Genomic DNA, 13,633 nt, shown 5'->3' with positions numbered 1-13,633 from the left:
GGGCTTTTCCCGGCTCACGTGGGACTCCGGCGTGGTCTCAGGTCACGTTTTGAACAAATGCCAGGGTCTGCCCTGTGCCTGCAGCGAGGGGCCTGGAGGGCCTCAGGGGCGGCCTGCATGGGGACCGCAGGCTTGAGGCTCGGCTCCCACGTGCCGCAGAGAGCAGTCACCACGGGAGGGGCTGCAGGCCACAAGGAAGGGGCATGTGTCTCTGAAGTGGTCTACATGGAGACCACAGACAGCTGTGTGGGAGATTGTGTGCCAGGACGGGGCAGGCGGGAGGGCGGCTGCAGCCAGACACAGAGTCTTCCTTCGGGGACATCATTCGTGTAATTGTACTAGAAAGCAAAGGCTCTTTGGACAAGCTGCTCGGATGACCTTAGGAAGACCCCGAGGGGGCCATGCAGGCTGCGGAGGGGCCTAGGAGCCTCTGGAGCCTCGAGAGTTAGAATCAGCCGGGTTATGCTATAAAGGAGGCAGGCGAAGATTGTTCTGGGCCCGTACTGACGGGAGGAGTAGGGGACCCCAGAGTGCGGGAGAGGCACCCATATGCCCTCTGGCAACGGGTAGGGTCGCTGGGGATGCGCACCCTGGGCTCAGGTCCCTGGCTGCCGCCCCTGCAGCAATCACCTTGCTTTTGCCCAGATGTCAACGAGAGTGCCTGGAGGCCTGCTGCAGGAAGCGGGGGGCCCAGGAAGCAGCCCGGGGGGCGCGCCACGGACCTGGAGGGCCTGCCCCAGCGCCCTGCCCGTGAAGCCCATGGCAGCCCAGAGCAGCCTGCTGCCCTGCCCTCCAAGCCCCTACTGTCAGCCCCCGTGAGAAACGGAGAGCGGCTGACCAGCCTCATCCTGGACGCTCAGCACCCCCTGGGTGACCTGGAAAGGAGCCGCCTGAGAAAGGTGCAGACGTTCCCCAGGCTCCTGCCCGACGGCCCTGAGGCCGTCTGCCTGACACTGACCCCCACCAAAAACCAGCTGCCCACATCCGAAGTCTTCCCTCCAGACCCTAGGAAGGCCTTTCTAGATGGGAAAAATGGCCTTTCCAGCTACAAGTCACAGCCCAAGTCCAGACTGGGGCTGGAGCGGGAGTCCGAGCTCCAGCAGGGAGGACCTGGAGACGCCAGCCAAAGTGGGGACAAGGTATCTGGGGCGCTGGGCCAGAGCCCTGTGGAGGAAAGTGCCCCACCCTGTTCCGAGGAGCCCGGAGATGCAGGCCGAGAGCCCAGGATTTCCAGGGCTGATGAGAGGACTCCGGACAGAGCTGGGGAGTCGGCTCGCACGGCAGCGGAGCAGGTGGGTGATAGTGGTTCCCATCCTGCGTGGCCAGGAGGGGCCCTGCACGTGCATGCACGCTCCTGTCTGTGGTCTCACTCAGTGCTGATTTACCTCGAGGAAGGGAGTCTCAGCCTTCACTCCTGCTCAGTATTTTACAAGTTTTAAGCAAGCTGCCTGTTTTTGAAGGAAGCTGTGAATACAGCTGCTGTTGCCCCAGGCTGGAGCCTCTCCTGCAGCCTCCCTGGAGCTGGGGCGTCCCAGAGAGCACCCCCACGCCCCAGGCCTCCCCAGCCTCACCCAGCATGTAGCACCCACGCGTTCATTGAAAGAGGCCCACCCCGGCTTTGGGGTTAATGTTCCTGCCAAACCATGCGTGCAGGGGGCAGCCTTTCCAGGAGGAGGCCCAGCAGCCCCAGGCCAACACGGTTGCCTCTGCGGCTCTCTTCCCCAGCCTGGGCGCTGAGGGGCTGCAGCGTCGTCTTCTGTGGATTGTGTTAAAAGTCAGGAGCTGGGCGCCTGGGTTGGTTGAGCTCCCAACTCTTGATCTGAGCTCAGGTCTTGGTCTCAGGGTTGAGTTCAGTCTCCGCATTGGGCTTCACACCGGACGTGGGACCTACTCCCCCCTGAGCCCGATACAGGGCTCATCTCATGACCCCGAGATCATGACCTGAGCCAAAATCAGGAGTCGGATGCTTGACCGACTGTGCCACCCGGAGCCACAAAACTCTAGTTACTTTAGAACAAACGTCTGTCCTGAAGATCCCAGCGCATACACGTGTGTCCACACCTCAACTCACATGGTCTCCACTGGCCTCCTGGATCCACACTGGCTTGTGTGCAGAGAGCTCCCAGTCACTGAGGCAGGAAAACCTCACACACCCCAGCCCTGGACTGGGCTCACCTTCCCATGACCAACAGCCTCATGACAGCCCACTTTCCAGATGGGTAAACTGAGGCATGAAGTGGCCGTGAGCTCTGTTGGTGGGTGGGCAGCCACTGAGGGGCAGAGCTGACCGGGAGCGCAGCTACTTAACCACTAGGCTCCCCTACCACAGAGGCCTCATGGGACCAGGGCCCACCCAGACATTGCCCCCATCCCACACACAGCCTGTTGTGCGTCAGGGCCCCCAGATCTGCTGCAGAGCACGTCCTGGTTTCAGAGCAAGCTGCTCCATCCCCCACATGTAGCGGGAAGCTTGGGGAGGACCGGAACACGGGCCACCAGCCAGGCTTGCAAAAATGTGGCAACAAGCTAGAAAGACCAAGGCAGCTGCACCCCAGGCATGGAGGGGGGTCAAGGGTGGAGACACTGCCTCGGGAAGCTTCCCTAAAGCGTGCGCTTGTCTGTCCCAAGTGTGGTGGCTGTGGTCCTAGCTCTTGCCGTGGCCTCAAAGTGGAGAACTACCTTCCAGCTGAGTACAATCTTCTGACTCCGGGAAATTTCTGGGGGGAGGGGTAGAGTAAAATACACATCAGGTAAGATGTGCCACGTCCCTCATCCGGCATCCAGCTCCGCGGCGTCCAGCACATTCACCGTGCTGTGCAGCCAGCCCCACCCTCCGTCCCCGGGACTCGCTCATCCCCCCCCCCCCCGAAGCTCTGTCCCCACCCCCTCCCCCGCCCCTGGTGCCCACCGTCTCCTCTCTGTCTCTGTGAATGTGGCGGCTCCAGGGACCTCACAGGGGTGACGGCACCCAGTCCTGGTCCTTCCGTGTCTGGCTTTCACTCGGCATCAGGCGCTCGGGGCTCCTCCACGCAGGAGCAGGTGCCAGCCTGTCCCTCCTCTCAAGGTGGAGAGACACGCGTCCCTTCATCCCTTCGTCCCTGCTGGACACCCGGGCGCATTCCAGCTGTTGGCTCCTGGGAATCAGGCTGCTGTGAACACGGGGGTGCAAACATCCGTTCGGGGCCCTGCTTTCAGTCCTCGGGCGTGCGTGCCCAGAGCTGGGATTTCCTGGTCATATGGTGATTCTCTGTTGAATTCCTGAGGCGCCTCCACACTGTTGTCCCCACATTCCCGCCAGGTGCGCTGTGTTCTGATTCCTTCACAGCCTCCCAGCCCCAGTCGTATCCATGTGGGGACTTTGCCAGCCCACGTCGTCAGGAGCGTGCCGTGTGGGAGACATCCCACCCTTATTTGAAGTGGTTCCCGCCCTGTCACCTTCCCAATGGGCCCAGCCCGAGCTGACCCCAAGGACCATTCTCACTGAGATGTGACTTCTCCCTCCCCCAGGGCGTCTCCCTGCAAGAGCTCCTGTGCCAGCTGGGCCGGCCCTTCAAGGAGTATGAGCTCTGGGCTCTGTCCCACGCGTGTCTCACTGCTCTGCGCACTCACAGCGAACACCCAGGTGATACTTTGCCCTGCGGTTCCATGTTCAGCCTGCCCCCCAGTGTGTTCCAGGGCCAGGACCAAGAGCAGCACGTGGCCTCCATCAGGCACATGTGGGCCATGGGGACAGCCTGGGGCCAGGTGGCTGTGTCCCCACTGTGAGCCCATGGTGCCCTGGAGGTGTCTGGTCTGGTCTCAGGACCAAAGGGGTCCCGAGGCATCAGCGGGGCAGATGCTTGGAATGTGGCCTTGAGGGAGACGACCCTGCCGTAGAGTGAAGTGGGAGCTGTGTGGTCGGCCCACATCCCCTCAAAGGGGTGACATTGTCACCAAGGAGGCAAAAGTGGCCAGGGGAGGTGGGAATTTTAGACACTAGAGAGAGTTTTAGAGAGTTTGCAGCTCTCCAAAGCTCAACCTCCTGGACAGAGTGACAGGCCCACAACCCTTAATGTGAGCACATCCTGGGGAGGGACAATGAGGAGAAATGCTGCCATCTGGCTGCCCCCCAGTCCTGTGACCCACAGGCCTTTGGGGTGCAGCCTCCTCCGGGACCGCTCAGAGGGGCAGTGCTCGGTGCTGGGCTGTGACCCTCCGTGCCCCTTCCCCTTCCTTCATCTCCTTTCCATTTCCAGCTTGATGTGTGAGGAGCGGCCATGAGGCAGCTCTGGCGGGCAGGAGGGGTGTCGCAGAGGGCCCCCCCCCCATGCTCCGTCCACCTGGCCGTGTGCCAGGGCCTCTGAGAAGGAGAAGCAGCCGACTAGCCCCTGGCCCCTGGCCTGTGCTCCCTCGGGGTGGGTGGGGAGGGGCTGCCCCACCCTGAGCACGCCTCTGCAGGTTTTCAGGGAGAACATGGTCCCTACAGTGAGTCCAGCTGCCCTGACCCTCACCTTCTCTTGCAGCCTACCTATGCCTGGACTCCGTGCTGGTGGCCGAGGACGGGGCCGTGCTCTTCAGCCCACCTCCTGCCAATGGTGCGTACACGGGATCACCCTCAGGAGTTGTGCTCCACCACCGACACCCAAGCCTGAAAAGAGAACTCAGAACTTGGGCTTTTCTCCCTTAGGCGCTTATGACACATTCTTTCTGGCTCCTGAGGTCGCAGAGCAAGAACTGGTGACTGAGAAGGTAACCGGGCCCTGTTGTCCCTTCCTGTAGCTTCCTGCCGCACATCCCCAGTGGTGCCCCCTTCTGCTCAGAGAGCCTGGGGGTGGGGGAAGAGGCACGGGCCCAGCACCGGGGCACAGGGGGAGGCAGGGTGCCCTCCCCCAGTACAGCGGTCACATCCAGAGCCCTGGCTCTCCTGGCCTCAGCAACATCCACCTAGCAGGTGCCGGCAGGGGCATGGCTCTAGTGGTATCATCCTGAGATGGGTGGGACTTCTGCATGGACAACTCTGAGCAGTATGTGCTGGCTTGAGAGAGCCCAGGGCTGAACTTTCAGGAATATTTACAAGGCACTTGTTAAACAGAACCATTATTAAAAATTAAACTGTACAAACTTATGGGGCACCTAGCTGTCTCAGTCAGTAGAGCATGCAATTCTTGATCTCAGGGTCATGAGTTCAAGCCCCACATTGGGCATAGAGCTTACTTCAAAAAATAATAATAAAATAAAACAAAAAATCAAATTGTACAAACTTAAAATTAGGTAAATTTTATTCCAAACCAAGGTGGAACTCCACTTCCCTACTTGCCCAATGTACATCTAGAAACCCCACCCACATCCCTAAAACAAGAATGAGAAGTCTGAAAGGTAAAGAGCAGAAGGCAGCCCGGCCAGGGCCTCAGGCCTGAGGAAGGCACAGTAGTGAGGACCCTGCTTCCTCTCTCTGCCTCATACACAGGGACACAGAAGCCACACTCTTAAGCCAGAGGACATGGCAAGGGAAGGGGTGGGCCCACCTAAGCCAGCAAAGACCCCAACCATGGTGCCAGAGAAGACTGAGTACCCCCACCAGCCTGTAATGAGCATCCTGCCCATAAGGCCGTGGGGAACACTTGGGGGAGCCTGGAGCCCCACTGTGCCCCTCCCCCGGCAGGAGCAAATGCCCCTCCCAGCCAGGTGTTGTTGGAGGAGGCCTCGTGGAGAGCTGGGACTCTCACCAACACCCAGCAACAACAAGGCCACCCCAACCTCATGCTGGGAATGCAGGCAGGTGAAGAGCAGAAAGGATGAACTCCTACCCCACACAGCCAGCAGCATCACACTGGAGGCCCAATGGGGCTCTGGTCCCCCACCCCCATCCAGCAGTGAGGAGGAGCCCTCTCCTCAGGTGTCAGTTGGAGCCAAATACAGAACCTGAACTCTGCCCCCGCCCTGACAATAATGAGAGGGTACCCCTCTTCCTGACCATGCTATCAGAAAAAGCCAGGTAAAAAAGGTTAAATAAGATCAAGGGTCTTACAGCATGTAAACGTCTAGGTTTTAACCAAAAACCACTTGCCATACCAAGATCTAGGAAGATTTCAAACCAAATGAAAAAAAGACAACAGATGCCAATGTTGACACTGTGGGACACAGCCAAAGCAGGGCTAAGAGGGAAATTCGTAGCACTAAATGTCATGTGAGAAAAGAGGTAAAAGTTCAACTCAGTAATCTAAGCTACCACCTCAAGAGCCTACAAAAAGAGAGCAACATAGACCCAAAGCAGAAGAAAGGAAGTAATGAAGATGAGAGCAGAAATCAATGAAAATGGAATAACAGTAGAGAAAAACTGTAAAGAGCTGGTTCTTGGAAAAGAACAATAAAATTTTAAAACTTCCAGCAAAACTGACAAAGAAGAAAGAGAGAAAGAGAAAACGGTAGGAAGGAAGGAAGGAAGGAAGGAAGGAAGGAAGGAAGGAAGGAAGGAAAGAAAGAAGAAAGAAAGAAAAAGAAAGAAAGAAAGAAAGAAAGAAAGAAAGAAAGAAAGAAAGAAAGGAGAGAAAAGATACAAATTACCAATATCAGGGATGACACAGGGATATCCCTACAAACTGTTTGGATAACAAAAGAATAGTGGAATGCCACAGACGACTCTACACACATAAGTCTGACAACTTAGATGAAATGGACCAGTTCTTCAGAAAACATAAACTACCACAACTCACCTAATATGAAATAGATCTTTGAATAGCCCTTGATTATTAAGGAAATTGAATTTGTAATTTTAAAACTCTAAAAAAATGAATCTCTTGGTCCAGACTTTCACTGGAGAGTTCTACTCAATGTTTAAAGAAAAATTAATACCACTTCTACACAATCTTTTACAGAAGATAGAAGAGGAGAGAACACTTCCCAGTCTATTTTATTAAGCCAATATATATATACTGTCAATGTAGATAGAGAGAGAGAGAGAGAGAGAGAGAGATAGATAGATGATAGATGGATGGATGGATGGATGGATGGATGGATGGATGGATGGCTAGATAGATAGATGGATAGATAGATAGATGATAGATGGATAGATAGATAGATAGATGATAGAGGCATATATATACCAACATCCCTCATGAATATAAATGCAAAAATCCTTAACAAAATATGCAAATAGAATCCAACAATATCTAAAAACTATGCACCATGACATAGTGGAAGTTATTCTAAGGATACAAGGCTGGTTTAGTATTTGAAAATCAATTAGTCCAACATATTAACCAGCTAAAAAAGAAAAATCCCATAATCACATTAATTGATGCAGAAAAACCATTTGGCAAAATTCAACACCCATTCATAATAAAAAAATTTTTCAGAAAAATACAAATAAAAGAAACTTCCTCGGCTTAATGAAGAGCATCTACAAAAAAACAAACACACACACACCCTATAGCTAACATCGAACTTAATGGGGAAAGACTAAATGCTTTCCCCCAAGATTGGGAACAACACAAGGATGTGCACTATCACTACATCTATTCAACATAGTGCTGGAAGTTCTAGCCACTACAATAATGCAAAAAAAAAAAAAGGCAAGTAAAAAGCATAAAGAGCAGGAAGAAGAAATAATATTATTTGCTGAAGACATAACTGTCTATATGGAAAATTCCAAGGAAGCCCATGGGATTAATAAATGAGTTCTGAAAGGTCACAGGATATAAGATAAACATTCGAAAATCAACTGTATTTCTGTATATTGGCAATGAACATGCAGACACCAAAATTTAAAATACAGTGCAAAAAAAAAAAAAATACAGTGCATTTGCTCTCAGCATTAGCACCATTTTGGAAACCTCCAGGCCACAAACCAAGTGGAGGAAGAAGCGAATGCGCTGGCTGAAGTGAAGAAGAAGAAAGATGAGGCAGAGGTCCAAGTAAAGGGCTCGCTTGTGCACCCACGAAGCCACAGGAGCAGCAACAAGGAAAGCCAGAGGCCAGGGACGGTGATACAAATCGTTGGACAACACACCTACTTTCTAGAATTTGTTTCAGTGGATCTAAAACACCCATCGCCATATGATCACAACGACCACTTTTGAGAGACCCACTTCGTTCATACCAAAACAGTCCCTTTTGGTCCTTTGCCCTAGACCTGTGAGTTTTAGGACTAATGCTGTTCTCAGCTGTGTCTGAATGTAACATGTACAATAAATCTTTTCTTCTGTTGTCTTAGCTGAAGAAAAAATTTAAAAATAAATATAAATATAGATTTAATTAAAATATAAAATGTAAACTTAATGTAAATGTACAATGACTCAAAAACAATGAAATACTTTACATGCAAATCTAACCAAGCTGCACAGGACTTACGTGCTAAGAACAACAGAATGCTGATGAAAGAAATCAAACAAAGTCTCTGGGATAAATGGCCAAAGAGTTCTTAGACTTGACACCAAAAGCAGTGTCCATAAATTTCTCCACAAAATGAACTTCATCAAAGTTAAAAACTGACCAAGTGGGATTTATTCCACGTATGCAAGGCTGACTCAACGATGGGAAAGCAATTAACCTAGTACATCACATCGGTAGGCTAAAGAAGACAAGTCGTGTTGATGTCAACAGATGCTAAGTGATTGACAAAATCCGCCACACATTCAGGATACAAGTTCTCAGCAACCTAGGAATGCAGGGGCACTTCCTCAACTTGATAAAGAATATCTACTAAAACCTACAGTTCACATAATTAATGGCAAGAAACTAGATGCTTTCCCTCTAAGATTGGGAAAAACTCAAGAATGTCGCTCTCGCCACTCCTATTCAGCATTGTACTGGAAGTCCTAGCTAACGGAATAAGACAAGAAAAGAAAGTGTGTACAGATTGAGAAGGAAGAAATAAAACTGTCTCCATTCACAAGTGACATGATTGTCCACGTAGAAAATCCCAAAGAATCAACAAAAATCTTCTGGAACTAATAAACAATTATAGCAAGATTCCAGGATAGCAGGTTAATGGGCAAAAAGTCAGTTGCTTTACTGTTTACCAGCAGTGCACAATTGACATTTGGAGTTAAAAATACAATGCAATTTACATTCACACCAAAAAATTACTTACATATAAATCTAACAAAATACGTATAAGATCTATAAGGGAAACTACTAAACTCTGATGAAAAAAATCTAAATAAATTGAGAGATATTCCATGTTCATGACTAGGAGGATTCAATACTGTTAAGATATCAGTTCTTCCCAATTTGATGTATAGATTAAATGCAATCCAATCAGAATCGCAGCAGTTACTCATGGATATCAGCAATTTGATTTTAACATATGTGTGGAAAGACAAAAGACCCGGAATAGCCAACACAATATTGAAGGAGAAGAACAAAGTCGGAAGACTGACACCGCCCAATTTTAAAACTAACTGTAAAGCAATAGTAACTGAGGCTGTGTTGTTGGCAAAAGACAAATACATGGAACAGAACAGAGAACTCAGAAGTAGACGCAGAAATATGGTCAACTGGTCTGAACAGAACAGCAAAGGCAAGTCAGTGCAGAAAGGACAGTTTTCAATAAACAGTGCTGGAACAACTGGACGTCCACGCAAAACAAAAACAAAACGAATCTTACCAAAGACCTTGCACTTTTCATAAACATTAACTCAAAATGGATCATAGACCTCAACGTGAAATGCCAACCACAAAGCCCCTAGGAGGACTCTGGCAGTAACTTCTGGGCACAGCACAGAAGCACAGTCCATGAAAGAGGAAGTCGATGTTAGACTTCATGACCACCTCAAACTTCGCTCTGCAAGATACTTTAAGAGAGCGAGAAGACTGGCCACGGGCTGGCAGAAAATATTTGCAAAACACACATCTGATAAAGCAGCTATATCCCAAATATACAAAGAGCTCTTAAAAGTCAACAGTAAACAACCAAATTAATTTAAAAACCAACCCAGTTAAAAAGGGGGCAAAAGATCGGCACAGACCCTCGCCAACGCTGTTGCAAGGTAAACGAGCATATGAAAGCTGTCTGACGTCACGTGGCACTTGGGATGAGAATGGATGAGAATGGCTAAAGCCCAACACTGCCCACACCAGATGCCAGCAAGGATGTGGAACAACAGGAGCCCCTGGTCACTGCTGGCGGGCACGCGAAAGGGTGCGGCCCGTTTGGCAATTTCGTCAGAAATTCAACATGTAACTGCCCTAAAGCCCAGAAACCGCATTCCCAGGTGTTCATCCTGGAAAAACCGCATTCCCAGGTGGTCGTCCCAGAGAAATGAGACTTGACATCTGCACAAAATCCTGCACATGAATGGTCACAGTAGCTGCATTCAGACAGCCCCAAATGGGACACAACCCCGATATGTGAGTGGTTAAACACGGGGGGGTCCGTCCACACCATGGAATGCTACTGAGCAGTAAAAGGAATGGAGTGTGGATAAGGCCCAACCTGGATGCATCTCCGTATAATTGTGCTGACAGCAAAATGCCAATCCCAACAAGTCACATACTGTACAATTCCATTTACATGAAATGGCACAGCCATAGAAACGGACAACAGATTCCTAGTTGCCAGGGATTAGGAACGTGGCTTGGGGCAACTGGACACATCCTGATGACGGAAACGCTCTGGGTCGTGATGGTGTCAGTCCGGCGTCCGGGATGGGTTGCTGCCCTACAGTTTTGCAGGGTGTTGTTACTGTGAGGACTGGGTACACAGCACACGAAATTGCTTTGTAGTATTTCTTACAACTGTATGTGAATCTGTATCGCAAAATAAAGGGTTAAATTTTTTTAGAAGTCTATATCTACAGCTAATAATTTCCTCGTTATGTGAGTGTCCTGCACGGTGATCTATGCTCCTGGCTGGTGGGAGTGCTCCAGGAGGGGCACCACCGGGCACTCTCCCCTCCCCCATGTGCCCACACCATCTTGGCAGCTTGGCGTTGGCCGTGTGAGAGTGTTCACACCGTGGAGATGTGCACACGCGGAAACCAGGGCTTGGCTTGCAGTTTTCAGTTGTGTCGACCTCACGAAGTGACGGAGGAAGTGTTCACGGTGTGACTGAATGCAGAAGTGTGCCGTGTCTGTGGAGCCGACCCGTGACCTTCAGCAGCCGTGTCTGTAGAGCGACCGCGACCTTCAGCAGCTGTGGCGGTGGCGGAGAGCCGACCCACTTACCGCAGTGAAGCTCCGACCAGAGCCTTCCACATTCTGCTTCCATCTCGCCTGTCGAGTTAAATGAAAACATCAACCAGCAGACTTGTCCGTTGCAGGTGGATTTCGGGTACAAGAGCTGGGTAAAGTCCGCGAGCACATCCGGGGACGATCCCTTGGCTCTCTGGAACTTACAAAACAGGAGTACTCACCTTTCCTTATTTCTACACTGTGTGCCGCCCGCCCTTTGCACCAAGGACATCTAGAAGAAACGGATGTGTATGTCGAGGCGGGTACTGCTGTTCTGAAGCCTGTGGTCCACCATTTAGCAGCACACCACTGGTTCCAGGGGCCCCTGGCCTCAGAGCCCCGAGTTGTGGCCTCCACCTGCCTGAGGACCTTAAAAGTGGGAGGGTCCCCGCTGAGGCCTCAAGTCGTGGCCGTTCACACTTGAGTGTGAAGACCTGTGGATATTCGTAAACATGCAGGTCCCCAGGCCAGGCCCCTGGGGGATCTGACCCGGGGTCTGGCTGGGGCCGCCAAGCTCCAAGGAGGTGCGCAGCGGGGCTCCCGACAGGAGCGGCTCTCCTGCTAGTGCCCGGGGTGCCCTTGGGGGAGCCCTGGTAGGGAGGTGCTGCTGAGCAGGGCTGCACTTTTCTCCACCCAGGCCTCCGTGTACTGTGTGGCTGCAGTCCTGTGGACAGCAGCCAAGTTCAGCGTCCCCCGAGACCACAAGCTGGCCCTGCCACGCAGGCTCAAGACCCTCCTCTTGGACATGGCCAGACGCAGTGCCCAGGAGCGGCCGTGCACAGCTGAGGCCATCAAGGTAACCACACTGCAGTAGGGACCCCAGCTCACAGTCCGGGGCCTGGGCAGTGGCCGACAGAACACCCAAGTTCCTGTTTCCAGGAAAAGTGGGCGTTGGATAGGGAGGGCCATGGGTTCCGTCGTGGACAGGTGGTGGACAGTGTCTGCCACTCACTACCCCGGCATGCCCCTCCCAGAGCACCCTGTTGTCTCTAGTGCACTCGCCCAGCCAGAGTGGGCAGGGGATGTCCCGGGGCCAGCCTAACCCGTGCCCGTTTGCCCTGCAAGCAGGGAGCAGAGTTCTCCCCCAACAACCCAAGTTCCCTCACCTCCTCTGAGGGTCCTCTCGGCCTCCCCTTCCCTGACCCTCCCAAGAGTGTCCCCATCTGCCGGCAGGAGCTGGACGAGTGCAGGGGGCGTCCCACGAGTTTTTCAGTGATCAAGAGGCCACGGGAAGGCCACCTCCTGGAGAGAGAAGCCCTGTGCGGCCTTCTCTGCCCCTGACTGCCTCCGGCAGGTTGCTTAACGATTCTGGGCCTCTGGGCCTGCTCAGCCAAGTAAGGATGGGCACTCGTGTCAGAGATAAGCAGCAGACCAGCTACAATGCTGAAGCAGTTTACTCTGTAGCTACAGACGGATGGACAGATGGACAGACGGCAGGGCAGGAGCTTCGCTCCACTCCAGAACATTGCACAGACAGGGCTGTGTGTTTTCAGGGAGAATGAAGGGTTCAGGAGGGAAGTGGCTGTGTCTGCCACCCCACAGACGCTGGGAGCCTGGGGCCCCATCCTTCCTGAAGATCGAGGTTCAGGGGATCAGGTACAGTCCTGGGTTGTAAGAGACACAGACACCTCAAGGGCAGAGGAAGGTTCACAGTCATGACCTTTGGTAGTAGATGCTGTAAGGTGGGGAGGTCGCACTCTGCCCGGTGTTGGCAAACTGACCTTTTCCAGACAGGAACCTCAAGGGGTCTGGGCCGTCCCTGGACTTCCAGCACCCCAAGCCGTACTGGGCAGGGCAGCCTCTGTGCAGAGCTTGGATGGGGTCGTGCTCTGCCGAGAGCTTTTTGGGGTTCTCGCCAGCAGTTAGGAAATGATATGGGTGTCCGTGTGGTGGGGGGGGGTGCTTAAGGAAAGAATCTTTATCTTCACAGTCAGTATCATCCATAACCCCAAATGAAAAATAGAAATTCTCGTCAGTGACATTCTGTCCCCAAATACCAGAATGTCTGAGCTTGCAGAGGGTCTGTTCGCAGGGGCCAGCGGCGTTTTCGAGGGTCCACCCCTCACCCCAGAGCCATCAAGTGCACAGCGGGCGTGGAGGAGTGGCAGACCACGGGCGTCAAACCCACTTAAGCCCCAGCACATGGCTCTGGGGACCACACCCACATTCAGCCTGCAGCGGACACTACCTTGCTGTCAAGGTCACAAAGGACTCAGGCTTGCCTGTGTCAAATTGCAGTTAATCGTAATTGTCTACAGAATTTTTCTCTTGCCTGTTTTTTAGGTTGCAGTTTTGGGTGTTGTTGTCTTGTCTGTGTATGTGGGAGCTCAGTAGTTTTGCCGTAATTCTGCTTTGGGTCTTAACTTCTCCCTTCCTCATAGTTCTTAGAGGGGCCTGCTAGAAAAGGGCATATGTCCCTGTCCCCCTCCTCTCCAGCACTGGGGCAGCCCCCCACCCCCGGAGGCTGCAGCTCGCCCCTCAC

General features: G+C 52.4%; 1 protein-coding gene across 1 annotated transcript in view; it reads left to right on the top strand.

The window, feature by feature from the left end:
- The window catches only part of KNDC1 (kinase non-catalytic C-lobe domain containing 1), a 64,867-nt gene that overhangs the window by 22,675 nt on the left and 28,559 nt on the right, over positions 1 to 13,633 (top strand). Inside the window, exons 6-10 of the mRNA XM_045809371.2 lie at positions 646 to 1,292; positions 3,508 to 3,622; positions 4,503 to 4,574; positions 4,667 to 4,728; positions 11,789 to 11,947. Coding sequence (XP_045665327.2) covers positions 646 to 1,292; positions 3,508 to 3,622; positions 4,503 to 4,574; positions 4,667 to 4,728; positions 11,789 to 11,947 — 1,055 coding nt within the window. The remainder of the gene's footprint in view (positions 1 to 645; positions 1,293 to 3,507; positions 3,623 to 4,502; positions 4,575 to 4,666; positions 4,729 to 11,788; positions 11,948 to 13,633) is intronic.

The sequence above is a fragment of the Ursus americanus genome, chromosome 6 (assembly GCF_024610735.1).
Source record: "Ursus americanus isolate L20-20 chromosome 6, mUrsAme1.1.p, whole genome shotgun sequence".
NCBI lineage: Eukaryota > Metazoa > Chordata > Mammalia > Carnivora > Ursidae > Ursus > Ursus americanus.
Note: the sequence above shows the minus strand (reverse complement) of the source record. Positions and strands in the feature narration are given on the sequence as shown.